At 42.4% G+C, this 14,545-nt stretch overlaps 1 protein-coding gene across 50 annotated transcripts in view; it reads right to left on the minus strand.

Annotated features, from left to right (window-relative positions):
• Positions 1-14,545, minus strand: part of TRDN (triadin) — a 974,263-nt gene that overhangs the window by 314,249 nt on the left and 645,469 nt on the right. For all 50 annotated transcript variants that reach the window (XM_089686429.1, XM_089686384.1, XM_089686382.1 and 47 more), the window contains 8 exons: positions 11,868-11,915; positions 11,659-11,703; positions 10,305-10,349; positions 9,983-10,030; positions 9,773-9,817; positions 9,002-9,046; positions 8,840-8,887; positions 8,635-8,679 (listed from right to left, as the gene is read on the minus strand). In XM_089686429.1, coding sequence (XP_089542555.1) covers positions 8,635-8,679; positions 8,840-8,887; positions 9,002-9,046; positions 9,773-9,817; positions 9,983-10,030; positions 10,305-10,349; positions 11,659-11,703; positions 11,868-11,915 — 369 coding nt within the window. The remainder of the gene's footprint in view (positions 1-8,634; positions 8,680-8,839; positions 8,888-9,001; positions 9,047-9,772; positions 9,818-9,982; positions 10,031-10,304; positions 10,350-11,658; positions 11,704-11,867; positions 11,916-14,545) is intronic.

Raw genomic sequence — 14,545 nt, forward strand, 5'->3', positions numbered from 1 at the left:
AAATTCTACACACCAGCAGTGTGTGAGGAGACCTGAAAGTGGCACATGGCAGAGTGTGGCGATGGAGACAGCAGCAATGGGAGGCCGTACAGGGACCCATGAGAGACTCTGGACCTGGCAGCAGCATGAGGAAGCGGTATATAGGGGCCTATGGCAGATTAGGGGCCTGGCAGCAGCTATAGGAGGCCCATAATCTGCCAGCACCCTATGTCAAAAAATTCAACACACCAGCAGTGTGTGAGGAGACCTCAAAGTGGCACATGTTTGAGGCATGATTCATGGCGGATTTAGTCAGTTGTGTCAGGAACTGGTGGTTTGAAATCCAGACTAATCCACGCCTGATTCATTTTCACAAACGTGAGTCTCTCCACACTTTGGGTGGACAGTCGTGTCCTCCGCGGAGTTACAATACCTCCTGCCGCACTAAACACGCGCTCCGATGCCACGCTACTGGCCGGGCATGACAGCCTTTCAAGGGCAAATTCAGCTAGTTGGGGCCAAAGGTCAAGTTTCGTTGCCCAGTAGTCAAGGGGATTGTCTACCTCGGTTGGCAGGGTGCTGTCCAAGTAGGCCCAAGCCTGTTGTTTGAGGTCCTGCTCCAGGTCCACCTGATGCTGCTGCTGCTGCTGCGGCTGGTTAGTAGTTTCCTCACTGCGCTGGTGAAGAAAGCTACTCATCATCGACTGCAGACTGAGGCAGCCGCTGCTGGTGGAGCTGCCACTGCTCCTACCACCCCACCCCTCCCCTGCTGCCATGGCAGCGGAACGCGAGCGCACAGGGCCCACAGTGTCTGAGGATGGACGTTGGCGCACAAAGGCAGAGACCAACTGACTACATAGGTGGTTTTTATAGTACGTTATTTTGGCCTCCCTCTCAGCAGGTGTGAAAAAGGCCACCATTTTGGAACGGTAGCGAGGGTCCAACAAGGTGGACAGCCAAAAGTCATCCCTCTGTCTGATGGTTATTATTCGGCTGTCGCTACGCAAGCAACCGAGCATGCTATGGGCCATTTGTGCCAAGGAATGCGAGGGACTCCCTGCCTCCATCTCCACAGCATACTGCCACGGTGCGTCTGGGTCCTCTGTCTCCTCCTCCTCCTCCTCTACCAGATGCTCCTGCTCCTCCACTCCTGTCCGCTGAGTGGAAAAACCACCCATTTCACTCAATAATTCCTGAGCACAAATGTCCTCCTCTACCTCCTCCTCTTCTTCCTGTCCTGCCCCCACAGGGGTCATGTGGCGTTGAGATCTGTGTGCCACGTCTACCGCACCCTGACCAGCCATTGTTAACAGCATTTGTTCAAGGACGTGCAACAGAGGAATGACGTCGTTCATCCCATAGTCCTGCCGACTCACGAATAGCGTGGCCTCCTCAAAGGGCCTGAGCAAGCGGCAGGTGTCACGCATGAGCTGCCAATGGCTGACATCGAAGTTACACAGGGGAGTACCTTTATCCGCTTGTAACATCAGGAAATCGGTGATGGCCTTTCGCTGTTCGTAAAGGCGGTCTAACATGTGTAGGGTTGAATTCCACCTTGTTGCAACGTCGCAGATCAGGCGATGCTGTGGAATTCCGTTCTGCCGCTGCAGCTCAAGGAGGGTGTGCTTTGCGGTGTAGGAATGGCTGAAATGCATGCAAAGTTTACGTGACATTTTAAGGATGTCTTGCAGTGGGATGGTGGATTTTAAGAACCGCTTGACAACCAGATTGAACACGTGAGCCATGCATGGCGCATGGCACAACCTTCCTTGACGCAGAGCAGACACCATGTTCTTTCCGTTGTCGGTCAACATGGTTCCGATTTTCAGTTTGCGCGGAGACAGCCATCTGTCGATTTCTCTGTTCATTACACTCAGAAGTTCCTCCCCTGTGTGACTACGTTCGCCAAGGCATACCAGGTGCAGAACAGCGTGACACCGTTGCGCCCTGCACATGTGATATGCCGGTCGGGTAATGGGACTTGGCACGGGGGTGGCGGCTGAGGACACGGCGGAAGAAGAGGTGGTAGAGGCGGACATCTTTGCCGGACCAAGGACGTGCAAACGTGGAGGCAAAAGCGGCGTGACCTGTCCAAGTTGCTGGTGCGGCTGTGACGGCACCACGTTCACCCAGTGGGCCGTAAATGACATGTACTGTCCCTGACCATAGTTACAGCTCCACACGTCGGCGCTGCCGTGCACTTTGGCAGAGACCGACATGCTCAAAGACTGGCCCACCATGTCTTCTACATGTGAATGCAGGGCTGGCACTGCCTTTTTGGCGAAGAAATGACGGCTTGGCACTCTCCACCGCGGCGCGGCACAAGCCATCATTTCTCTGAAAGGTGCTGAGTCCACCACTTGGAAAGGGAGGGACTGCAGCACCAGCAACTTGGACAGGAGGACGTTCAGCTTTTGCACCGTCGGGTGCGTGCTCGCAAACTGTTGTCTCTTGGAAACGGATTCCAAGAAAGACTGCTGACGGAATCCGTGAAGAGGAGTAGCAGGAGAAGGAGCATCTGAACGAGCGGAAGATGCCAACGAGCGACAACTCCCCTCAGCAGAGGTGTTGGAGCCTTGACTGGCTGATGGAGGGCGATTGACGTCGGGTGACGGAGCAAGTAACGGAGCGGGTGATGGAGCGGGGGCTGGGGCGGGCAGAACCGCCGTATCTTTATCACGGTTTTCCCAGGCCACCAAATGGTATATATGCTGCCGCAACGCTGTAGTCCCAACATGGGCCCCCTGGCCACGCTTGACTTTCTGGCCACATAGTCGACATACGGCTACGTTTACTTCCTCGGGCGGCTTGACGAAAAATTGCCACACCGCCGAGTAGGAAACTTTGCCCCCGATACTCCTCACTGGCTGACTGCTGCTTCCTCCGTGCACACCGGCACCACTACTGGCCGTGGTGGTAGGCTGCAGTGGAGCTGGTGCTCTACTCCGTGGACGTTTGGCTCCACTGACACTGCTGCGACCCTGCTGCTGTCTCCTGGGCAACCCACCGACTGTTTTGCTCGCTGCCAAGCTGCCACCCTCTTCTCCTGATGATGCGGAAGAAATTGCCTGATGACGACGAGGCTGCCAAGTGCGATCAACCTCCTCATCATCAAGTAGGGTCTCCGCCTCACTACTAGCCCCCTCGGCTGCGTCTGGGTCAGGAGACAGACCTGTCTCTAGACCGGCTACCGAGCCACTCTCCTCGCCACTACTTCTTCGCCTGGCTGCTGAAAAGGCGGATGTCTCCCCCCGTTCCTGACCGCCCTCTGTTAGCTCTTCCTCACTGTACAGTGGGGCTGAGCCCACAGCATGCGATACTTCGCTTGGTAAGGGAACACCAAAGGACAGGGGCAGGTAGAGGACACGTGATTTCAGTGGGCTTGCTCCCGGGCCATGCCAACTAACGGTTGTGTCTGACGTACCCACCGACCGTTGGCTGTAGGTGTCAGAGGTGACCTGGGAAGAGGAAGACGACCGAGCCAACCAATCGACGACGGCAGGGTTGTCGGTGGAGACACGACCGCTGGATGACACCGGGAGCACTGGCCTCTGGCTGCGAATAGTGCTGCCTCGACCCCTTCCTCTGCTGCCACGTCTGCTCGCTCCTAAAACATTGCCTCCTCTGCCACTCCTCTGCATGTTGTCTGACATACTCTTTAATTAAACGATTATGTGTCCCTGAGTAACAATTCTGTGTCCCTGAGTAACAATTCTGTGTCTGTGCGAGTAACAATTCTGTGGCCCTAAGTAACAGTTCTGTGGCCCTCAGTAACAATTCTGTGTCCCTGATTAACGTTTCTGTGGCCCCAAGTAACAGTTCTGTGGCCCTCAGTAACAATTCTGTGTCTGTGCGAGTAACAATTCTGTGTCTGTGCGAGTAACAATTCTGTGGCCCTAAGTAAAGTTTCTGTGGCCCTAAGTAACAATTCTCTGGCACTCAGTAACAATTCTGTCTGTCCCTGAGTAACAATTCTCTGGCACTCAGTAACAATTCTGTCTGTCCCTGAGTAAAAATTCTGTGGCCCTAAATAAAGTTTCTGGGGCCCTGAGTAACAATTATCTGGCACTCAGTAACAATTCTGTCTGTCCCTGAGTAACAATTCTCTGGCACTCAGTAACAATTCTGTCTGTCCCTGAGTAAAAATTCTCTGGCCCTAAGTAAAGTTTCTGTGGCCCTGAGTAACAATTCTCTGGCACTCCGTAACAATTCTGTCTGTCCCTGAGTAACAATTCTCTGGCACTCAGTAACAATTCTGTCTGTCCCTGAGTAAAAATTCTGTGGCCCTAATTAAAGTTTCTGTGGCCCTAAGTAACAATTCTCTGGCACTCAGTAACAATTCTGTCTGTCCCTGAGTAACAATTCTCTGGCACTCGGTAACAATTCTGTCTGTCCCTGAGTAACAATTCTCTGGCACTCAGTAACAATTCTGTCTGTCCCTGAGTAAAAATTCTGTGGCCCTAATTAAAGTTTCCTTGGCCCTAAGTAACAATTCTCTGGCACTCAGTAACAATTCTGTCTGTCCCTGAGTAACAATTCTCTGGCACTCCGTAACAATTCTGTCTGTCCCTGAGTAACAATTCTCTGGCACTCAGTAACAATTCTGTCTGTCCCTGAGTAAAAATTCTGTGGCCCTAAGTAAAGTTTCTGTGGCCCTGAGTAACAATTCTCTGGCACTCCGTAACAATTCTGTCTGTCCCTGAGTATGAATTCCGTGGCCCTAACTAGCATTTCTTTGTCCCTAAGTAAAGTTTCTGTGGCCCTCAGTAACAGTTCTGTGTCTGTGCGAGTAACAATTCTGTGTCTGTGCGAGTAACAATTCTGTGGCCCTAAGTAAAGTTTCTGTGGCCCTAAGTAACAATTCTCTGGCACTCCGTAACAATTCTGTCTGTCCCTGAGTAACAATTCTCTGGCACTCAGTAACAATTCTGTCTGTCCCTGAGTAAAAATTCTGTGGCCCTAAGTAAAGTTTCTGTGGCCCTGAGTAACAATTCTCTGGCACTCCGTAACAATTCTGTCTGTCCCTGAGTAACAATTCTCTGGCACTCAGTAACAATTCTGTCTGTCCCTGAGTAAAAATTCTGTGACCCTAAGTAAAGTTTCTGTGGCCCAGAGTAACAATTCTCTGGCACTCCGTAACAATTCTGTCTGTCCCTGAGTATGAATTCTGTGGCCCTAACTAGCGTTTCTTTGTCCCTAAGTAACAGTTCTGTGGCCCTGAGTAACAATTCTGTGTCTGTGCGAGTAACAATTCTGTGGCCCTAAGTAACAGTTCTGTGGCCCTCAGTAACAGTTCTGTGTCTGTGCGAGTAACAATTCTGTGTCTGTGCGAGTAACAATTCTGTGGCCCTAAGTAACAGTTCTGTGGCCTTCAGTAACAATTCTGTGTCTGTGCGAGTAACAATTCTGTGTCTGTGCGAGTAACAATTCTGTGGCCCTAAGTAAAGTTTCTGTGGCCCTAAGTAACAATTCTCTGGCACTCAGTAACAATTCTGTCTGTCCCTGAGTTCTGTGTCTGTGCGAGTAACAATTCTGTGTCTGTGCGAGTAACAATTCTGTGGCCCTAAGTAAAGTTTCTGTGGCCCTAAGTAACAATTCTCTGGCACTCCGTAACAATTCTGTCTGTCCCTGAGTAACAATTCTCTGGCACTCAGTAACAATTCTGTCTGTCCCTGAGTAAAAATTCTGTGGCCCTAAGTAAAGTTTCTGTGGCCCTGAGTAACAATTCTCTGGCACTCCGTAACAATTCTGTCTGTCCCTGAGTAACAATTCTCTGGCACTCAGTAACAATTCTGTCTGTCCCTGAGTAAAAATTCTGTGACCCTAAGTAAAGTTTCTGTGGCCCAGAGTAACAATTCTCTGGCACTCCGTAACAATTCTGTCTGTCCCTGAGTATGAATTCTGTGGCCCTAACTAGCGTTTCTTTGTCCCTAAGTAACAGTTCTGTGGCCCTGAGTAACAATTCTGTGTCTGTGCGAGTAACAATTCTGTGGCCCTAAGTAACAGTTCTGTGGCCCTCAGTAACAGTTCTGTGTCTGTGCGAGTAACAATTCTGTGTCTGTGCGAGTAACAATTCTGTGGCCCTAAGTAACAGTTCTGTGGCCTTCAGTAACAATTCTGTGTCTGTGCGAGTAACAATTCTGTGTCTGTGCGAGTAACAATTCTGTGGCCCTAAGTAAAGTTTCTGTGGCCCTAAGTAACAATTCTCTGGCACTCAGTAACAATTCTGTCTGTCCCTGAGTAACAATTCTCTGGCACTCAGTAACAATTCTGTCTGTCCCTGAGTAAAAATTCTGTGGCCCTAAGTAAAGTTTCTGGGGCCCTGAGTAACAATTCTCTGGCACTCAGTAACAATTCTGTCTGTCCCTGAGTAACAATTCTCTGGCACTCAGTAACAATTCTGTCTGTCCCTGAGTAAAAATTCTGTGGCCCTAAGTAAAGTTTCTGTGGCCCTAAGTAACAATTCTCTGGCACTCAGTAACAATTCTGTCTGTCCCTGAGTAACAATTCTCTGGCACTCCGTAACAATTCTGTCTGTCCCTGAGTAAAAATTCTGTGGCCCTAATTAAAGTTTCTGTGGCCCTAAGTAACAATTCTCTGGCACTCAGTAACAATTCTGTCTGTCCCTGAGTAACAATTCTCTGACACTCCGTAACAATTCTGTCTGTCCCTGAGTAACAATTCTCTGGCACTCAGTAACAATTCTGTCTGTCCCTGAGTAAAAATTCTGTGGCCCTAAGTAAAGTTTCTGTGGCCCTGAGTAACAATTCTCTGGCACTCCGTAACAATTCTGTCTGTCCCTGAGTATGAATTCCGTGGCCCTAACTAGCGTTTCTTTGTCCCTAAGTAAAGTTTCTGTGGCCCTCAGTAACAGTTCTGTGTCTGTGCGAGTAATAATTCTGTGTCTGTGCGAGTAACAATTCTGTGGCCCTAAGTAAAGTTTCTGTGGCCCTAAGTAACAATTCTCTGGCACTCCGTAACAATTCTGTCTGTCCCTGAGTAACAATTCTCTGGCACTCAGTAACAATTCTGTCTGTCCCTGAGTAAAAATTCTGTGGCCCTAAGTAAAGTTTCTGTGGCCCTGAGTAACAATTCTCTGGCACTCCGTAACAATTCTGTCTGTCCCTGAGTAACAATTCTCTGGCACTCAGTAACAATTCTGTCTGTCCCTGAGTAAAAATTCTGTGGCCCTAAGTAAAGTTTCTGTGGCCCAGAGTAACAATTCTCTGGCACTCCGTAACAATTCTGTCTGTCCCTGAGTATGAATTCTGTGGCCCTAACTAGCGTTTCTTTGTCCCTAAGTAACAGTTCTGTGGCCCTGAGTAACAATTCTGTGTCTGTGCGAGTAACAATTCTGTGGCCCTAAGTAACAGTTCTGTGGCCCTCAGTAACAGTTCTGTGTCTGTGCGAGTAACAATTCTGTGTCTGTGCGAGTAACAATTCTGTGGCCCTAAGTAACAGTTCTGTGGCCTTCAGTAACAATTCTGTGTCTGTGCGAGTAACAATTCTGTGTCTGTGCGAGTAACAATTCTGTGGCCCTAAGTAAAGTTTCTGTGGCCCTAAGTAACAATTCTCTGGCACTCAGTAACAATTCTGTCTGTCCCTGAGTAACAATTCTCTGGCACTCAGTAACAATTCTGTCTGTCCCTGAGTAAAAATTCTGTGGCCCTAAGTAAAGTTTCTGTGGCCCTAAGTAACAATTCTCTGGCACTCAGTAACAATTCTGTCTGTCCCTGAGTAACAATTCTCTGGCACTCAGTAACAATTCTGTCTGTCCCTGAGTAAAAATTCTGTGGCCCTAATTAAAGTTTCTGTGGCCCTAAGTAACAATTCTCTGGCACTCAGTAACAATTCTGTCTGTCCCTGAGTAACAATTCTGTGGCCCTAATAACGTTTCTGTGGCCCTAAGTAACAATTCTCTGGCACTGAGTAACAATTCTGTCTGTCCCTGATTATGAATTCTGTGGCCCTAACTAGCGTTTCTTTGTCCCTAAATAACGATTCTGTGGCCCTCATTAACAAGTCTGTGTCCCTGAGTAATGGTTCTCTGTCCCTAAGTAACTTTTCTCTGTCCCCAATTATCGTTTCTGTGGCCCTAACTCTGTCCCTGTCCCTAGTACAGAGCGGTCTGCCTCTGTTCAATAACTGCAGGCAAATGAAGAATTCCAAAATGGCCGCTATTTATAGCTCGACCATTACACAGTGCTGGCTGGCTGGCTGCTGATAGGCTGATGCGATCACATGTAGTTGAGGAATGCATTATGGGTCAGCGCGCCTTGTCTGCGCGCCTTCCCAGACATCCCCGCTCCGTCGCCGCACATGTCAGCCGCCATTTTCTGAAAAATTTCGATTCGCGCGTCCGAATTAGGCTATTTTTCGGATTCGGCACGAATCGAAATTTTTCCGATATTCGACTCGAATTCCACTTCGGATACTTCGATTCGCTCATCTCTAATGGTCACTAAAGGGACCATGAGCTTATAGCTGAGTGGAAAATGCAGTCGACATATGGAGCACTGACCTGGCCATGTATGGGGAACTGAAATGTAGATCTGTACACCATACATCCATGGTAGTGACAGGGTTAATCAATAATTCTCCCCTATCCTTCTTAATTACCATCTTACTTACAAGTGAGAAGACTTACAAGCTTACCTTTCATAGGTTCTGCTGGTTTCTCTTGCTTTTTCACTGTGGCCCCTGTAAATAAATATGTAGTGAGTGTGCAGAAATCAAGTGTGACAGTGCATATGTTGTTATAACACAACACAAACAGAATTTCTAACTATAAAGTAATATTGCATTTCATAGTGTTACAATATATAAAATCTATGACATAAAAAATATTCTCAAAATCAACCTTTTTTTTGCTCCTTGGGCTCCTCTTCTTGTTTTTCCTCTTTTTTGTCTAATTAAAACAAAGGTTAATGTAATATTACACAAATTTATGTTTTATTATTTTGGGATATACTGCGTATATTTTTAAATGTATACATTGATATTTCTTTCTTAGATAACTTACCTTCTTTTGGCTTTGCTCGAACGTCTGGTTTTATAGTTGGAGTCTCTGTTCAAGTAATTTGTTTTAAATAAGTGAGACATATAAGTTTTGTTTTATTCTAGTATCATGCTAAATTCAGTATTATACACGTGTAATGCATTGTAAAGAAACCTTTTGCTAAAAAACACCTCCAAATTGGATCATCAACGGCAATGTAATAGTGTTTTTCAATGTAATAGTGATAAATACAAGCCTTCTAGTCTATAGGTAAACAAATACACTTTGCTTTAACATTAATGTTCCTCTGGCCTTTATACAAGTAATGTAAAGTAATTTATTACAAGTAAGTGATACAAATGGCTGCTGTCATAACTGATCACTTGTGCAACACCACAACAACTGCAAACAAAGTCTAAGATGGCAGCTTCCATGACTGTAAAGGATAAAAGGGTTTAGTTCCACTTTATTAATACAGAAATATGGATGACAATTTTAAAGAAAATTCTAGTATTGCAAATATTGCATTTCATAAAGGACCATCCATGACATTTCATGTTTTAGTTTGGATTCAGTATTATACAAGTATGTATAAAACTTTTTAAAAGAAAGAAAACAGTTTTATAAGTATTGGATGTCTCTGAAATAGATCATTTCTGACATTTTTTATAATTTATACTGGAAAATAGAAAGAATGCATTCTGTTGGCTAGCATACATTACACCTAGACAGAAATGTGACTGACCTTTATAAGAAACTTCTTTTGATTACAGATGATATGATTCACAAGCTTACCTTTTTTAGGTTCTGCTATCTTCTCTTGCTTTTTAACTGGAATCTCTGAAAATAAATGTGAAGCGAGTGTGCAGCAATCAGCAATAACTTTTGTAAATAAAAGAAAAGTATCATTTTTAAGTACTGAGCAATGCTATATTCATGGAATTGTAATATATTGTAAACATGCCATTAAAATATTGAATAACATATACAGTATTTAGTGTCTACCTTTCTTTGGTTCTTTGGGCATCTTTTCTTGTTTTTCTTCTATTTTGTCTGAAAATAAATAGATGGGTATAAAGTTAAATTATTTTTCTTTTAGTTTTGTTATATACTATCAACTTGTTACAGTTAGTATCACAGAAATGTATTTAACATTTATATAAAGCAACATTCTAGCTTTGCAATTATGAAATGTTCTTTTATTTAATAATGATATATGAAAGGATTTCATTTTACTGATTAGCATACAAGGCATTTTACTTGAACATTACAGATGTTTTACTATTCATAGGTAACTTTCTGCTTATTAAAAAGTTTTCAAGCTTACCTTTCTTAGGTTCTGCAGGTATCTCATGCTTTTTAACTGGGGTTTCTGAAGATAAATGTGTAGTAAGCAGGTAGAAATCATATGTGACAATGCAAATATAATGAAAATTTAATCAAAATAGAATTTCTATGCACCATGTTATATTTAAAGGTTTGCAACACAAGAAAAACATTCATTTTAATTATTATTAGTATGATTATTATTATTATTATTATTTTATACAGGATTGTAATATTGGCAATAGTTTGAGCAGTGCTTTACAAAATAAAGTGAAACAGTACAGTTACAATACAATTCAGTACAAAAGGTTCAGGAGGTCCCTGCTTGTGAGAGCTTAGAAAATGGAAGAGCAACTGATACAAAGGATAATAACTGGAGGGGGGGGGTATATGGATAAAGTAAAATTCTAATTATTAGTTTGAGGTGGGATAGGCTTCTCTAAAGTGATGAGTTTTCAAGGATTGTCTGAAGGCAGACAGAGTAAGGGATATCCAGATTGATTGTTGTTGGGAGTTCCATAGGAAGGAGATGGTCTGCAGAAGTCCTGTAGATAAGCTTTGAATGTGACAAGGGGGCTAGAGATCAAGAGGGAGGTGAGCAAAGAGAACAGTTTAGGTGATATTTTAAAATGTGGCTGGTGATGTATTTGGGGGCAGAGTTGTGGATGGCTGTGCATGCTGGTTATATTTTGAAATGTATGCATTGGGACAAATGAAAACCAGTGGCGTTATTGATAGAGGGGGTTGTCAGACACTGAACATTTGGATAGATGAATGGATCTTATATATTATGGTATCAACCTTTTTCAGGTCCTTTTATTTTTCTGGTTTCTTCTCTAAATATAATTAGATTATTTATTAGTAAATTATTTTATCCTTTGTATATATACAGTATATTGACTTTGTTGTTGACTAGCTGTTTCAATTTGTATACTTTGTTGAATCCTTTACCCTTGGCTTTTCCTGATATGTTCCTATGCTGAAAGCATTGGGACACTCAGCAAAGAAAGCATATTGTGCGGAATTTATCAAAACTGTAGCAGACAGAATCTGGAGCAGATGTGCAAAGTAACCAATCAGCTTCTATCTTCAGCTTGTACAGTTAGGCTTTGAAAATGAAAGATAGATGTTCAAATCCTTGGAGAAAGCTATTTTGTTTAACTATATAGTGCTGGGCCTCCTAGGGTTTATTTCATGACTTGTATCCCTTTGTTGTGTGGAGATTTCCTATGATATTTGACACTGGGATCTCACTACCTGTACATAAAAACCCCAAGAGATGACAAAAGCAATGCTGTTGATTATATATTTTATGTTATATAAAAAGTATGTAAACAGAATAATTGGAAGCTTACCTTTTTTGATTTCTGCTGGTTTTTCTTGCTTTTGAACTGGAGTTTCTGAAAAGAATTTTTGTTAGTATGTAGCAATCAGTTGTGATAATGAACATTTTGTGAAAACACAACAAAAATTGTATTTCTAAGAATAAATTTATATTATCTCAATAGTGTTGCAATACATGAACTATGTAGAGTAAAAGCATAATAAACATTGTGGCATCTACCTTTCTTTAGCTCTTTTGGCTGCTTTTTCTGTTTCTCCTCTTTTTTGTCTAAGAAATAAAGATCAATGCAAAGTTAAAAAGCTTGATTTTTGTATATATCCACAGAAAAAACATATAATGAGTGTATGGGACTTTAAACCACTTCAATAGTGGACATTTTTACCCCCTTCCTGCCCAGGCCAATTTTAAGTTTTCAGCATTGTCTTACTTCGCGGTCATGCAACACTGTACCCCAAAACAATTATATTTTTTTTTTCAATCAAATAGAGCTTTCTTTGTTGGTATTTAATCACCAATGTTTTTTTAGTTTTTGATAAATTACATAATTATAACTTTTCGGAAAAAAATGCATTTTCCTTTGTTTCTGTTATAAAACATGTAAATAACCTTATTCATAAATTTAGGTCAAAATGTTTTCTGCTACATTTCGTTGGTGAAAATAACCCAAATTAGTTTATATAGTTAAGCAGGAAAAGTTCTAGCAGGTTAAGCAGGGAAGTTATAGAGTCCACAAACTATGGTATATATATTGTCTCCAGTCCAGTGCAGTGTTATCATATAACTGATGTAGTGGTGATCAGGGACATTGGCTGGTGACAGTATGTAAAAATAATTGCATAAATAAAAATAATGATCATTTAGTTTTTTTTTTGTTTTTCAATTGTGCCTATTATTTTTTTCATACGTTTTTTTTTTAACAATTTTTTTAAATTCACTGTGTTTATCACCACAATGTTACCATAGTAGCAGTTTTTTTTACATATTATGATTGCTTATACCAATGTATTTAATTGATATTAACAACCATTATTACTGAATTAAACTGATTCATTCAGGCTTTTATTGTGACTACCTGTAATTTGCCAAAGCTCATCACATGGTACAGATGGGCTGTTATTGGCCCTGTCTGTACCATGTGACCACTGTGACCAATCAAAGCTATCAACACAATTAAGTTCTATTAGTATTAATTAAAGAGGAGAGAGTATTTACCAATGAGATGCCTACATCCTATATTTTGCAAACTAAACTTAAAAGAAATGGGTAGCCAAGGATTTTTTAGGGCACCAGTAAAGAGAATTCTGGTACCACATTCTCTGACTACATATATTTAAACTATATTATTTTATTATACAAACGGTAAAAATAGACATATAAAGCAACTATGTCAACATGTTCAAACCAAAGGTTCAAAGGTATGCCCACACAATGGCTCAAATTAATTTTACACCTAAAAGGCTCAACTGCTTGAACACACATTATGTTCTTCAGGAGCACATTAACAATATATTACCCAAGTGGTTGAACAGATTCTTAAAACAATCTGTGTGCACATACATTAAAAGTGCATCATTAAAGTGAACCATTTATTTCCACAGAGGTAGAGGGGAGCCTCAGTGCACAAAAGGCCATCAATTCAAAATATAGGAGGATACCAAAATAGCCACCCAGATTATTTTTCATAAAAGTCAATAGAGAGAAAAGGGAAAATATCTTCAAGATCCTTTAATCAATATATGTGTATTCCCATATATTGGCATAGAGTCCCAAAGCTTAATCTTTGTTCCACCACACAGTCCTATGTCAACACAGACACTTTATTTGATCCTATTAGCCCTGAAGTGAAAGACCTGTGAGCAAAATTCTTTTTATTGCAAAGAAACCTGTTGGGATTGATTTAGTAAAGGCAAATAGGCTGTTCACACAAAAAGTAATTTTATTTGCACATGATTGGATGATTGAAGTCATCAGAGCTTCACCTCATTCATTAAGGTAAGAGAAAGTCCACGTACAAGGTGGATAGCCTAATTGCCTTTAATAAATCAACCCCAATCAGTTTAAATGTAATGTATTATTAGGGTAGGCATTTGACACATGTAAAGATAATTGTACAAACATTGTACAATGAAACTGTAACCTGTGTGGCCATATAAAAAACATAATAATTTTGGTGAGAGATCTTCATGGTTTATTTGCTGAAAAGTCTCAAAATTCTGAAGTGTTGACTACATACTTTTAATTTATAGTATTTAGCTGTTTTACTTTATTACCTTGCTTACAGTTACCGGAAGCTGTCATCAGAGAAGCACAGAAAATCCCTCTCTTTTTTTAATGTTTTGGCCTAGCTGCCAAATTGACCCTCTGGTTTCAATAATTAGGACAATTATCCAGTACAAGTATATAGATAAAGTCTTTTGCCTTGTTTTCTTTATTTACATACTTGTTCCAAGTGATGTCAGAGGGGCAGCATAACTGCCAGACAAGAAAAAAAAGACAGCACTGGTAACATTTGTATTTCTCTCCCAAGGTTTACTTTCCTGCATACATCCTACATTTTTTGCACTTTTCATTTTTCACTACTTATTTTGGAAAAGGAGGGGAGGAGGAATTGTATGTGAGATTCTGTAGTGCCTGTTTGTAAGTCTAGTGTAGGACACATTTTTGTCTTTTCCCCATTATTATTATACAGTGTTTATATAGCGCCAATGGGTTTGCTCAGCGCTGTACATTAGCGAGGGGGACAGAACATGAGACAATACAGTACAATACAATACGCGAAGGGTTCAAGGGCCCTGCTCTTTTGAGCTTACAATCTAGGAGGGAGGGGATAGTGGTACAGGAGGAAGTGGCTGTGGGGGATGGAGTGGTAGGAGGAGTGGAGGAGATCGGTTGTTAGG

This window comes from Staurois parvus, unplaced genomic scaffold, assembly GCF_062004578.1.
Source record: "Staurois parvus isolate SC_StPar_1 unplaced genomic scaffold, SC_StPar_1.0 ptg000397l, whole genome shotgun sequence".
Lineage (NCBI taxonomy): Eukaryota > Metazoa > Chordata > Amphibia > Anura > Ranidae > Staurois > Staurois parvus.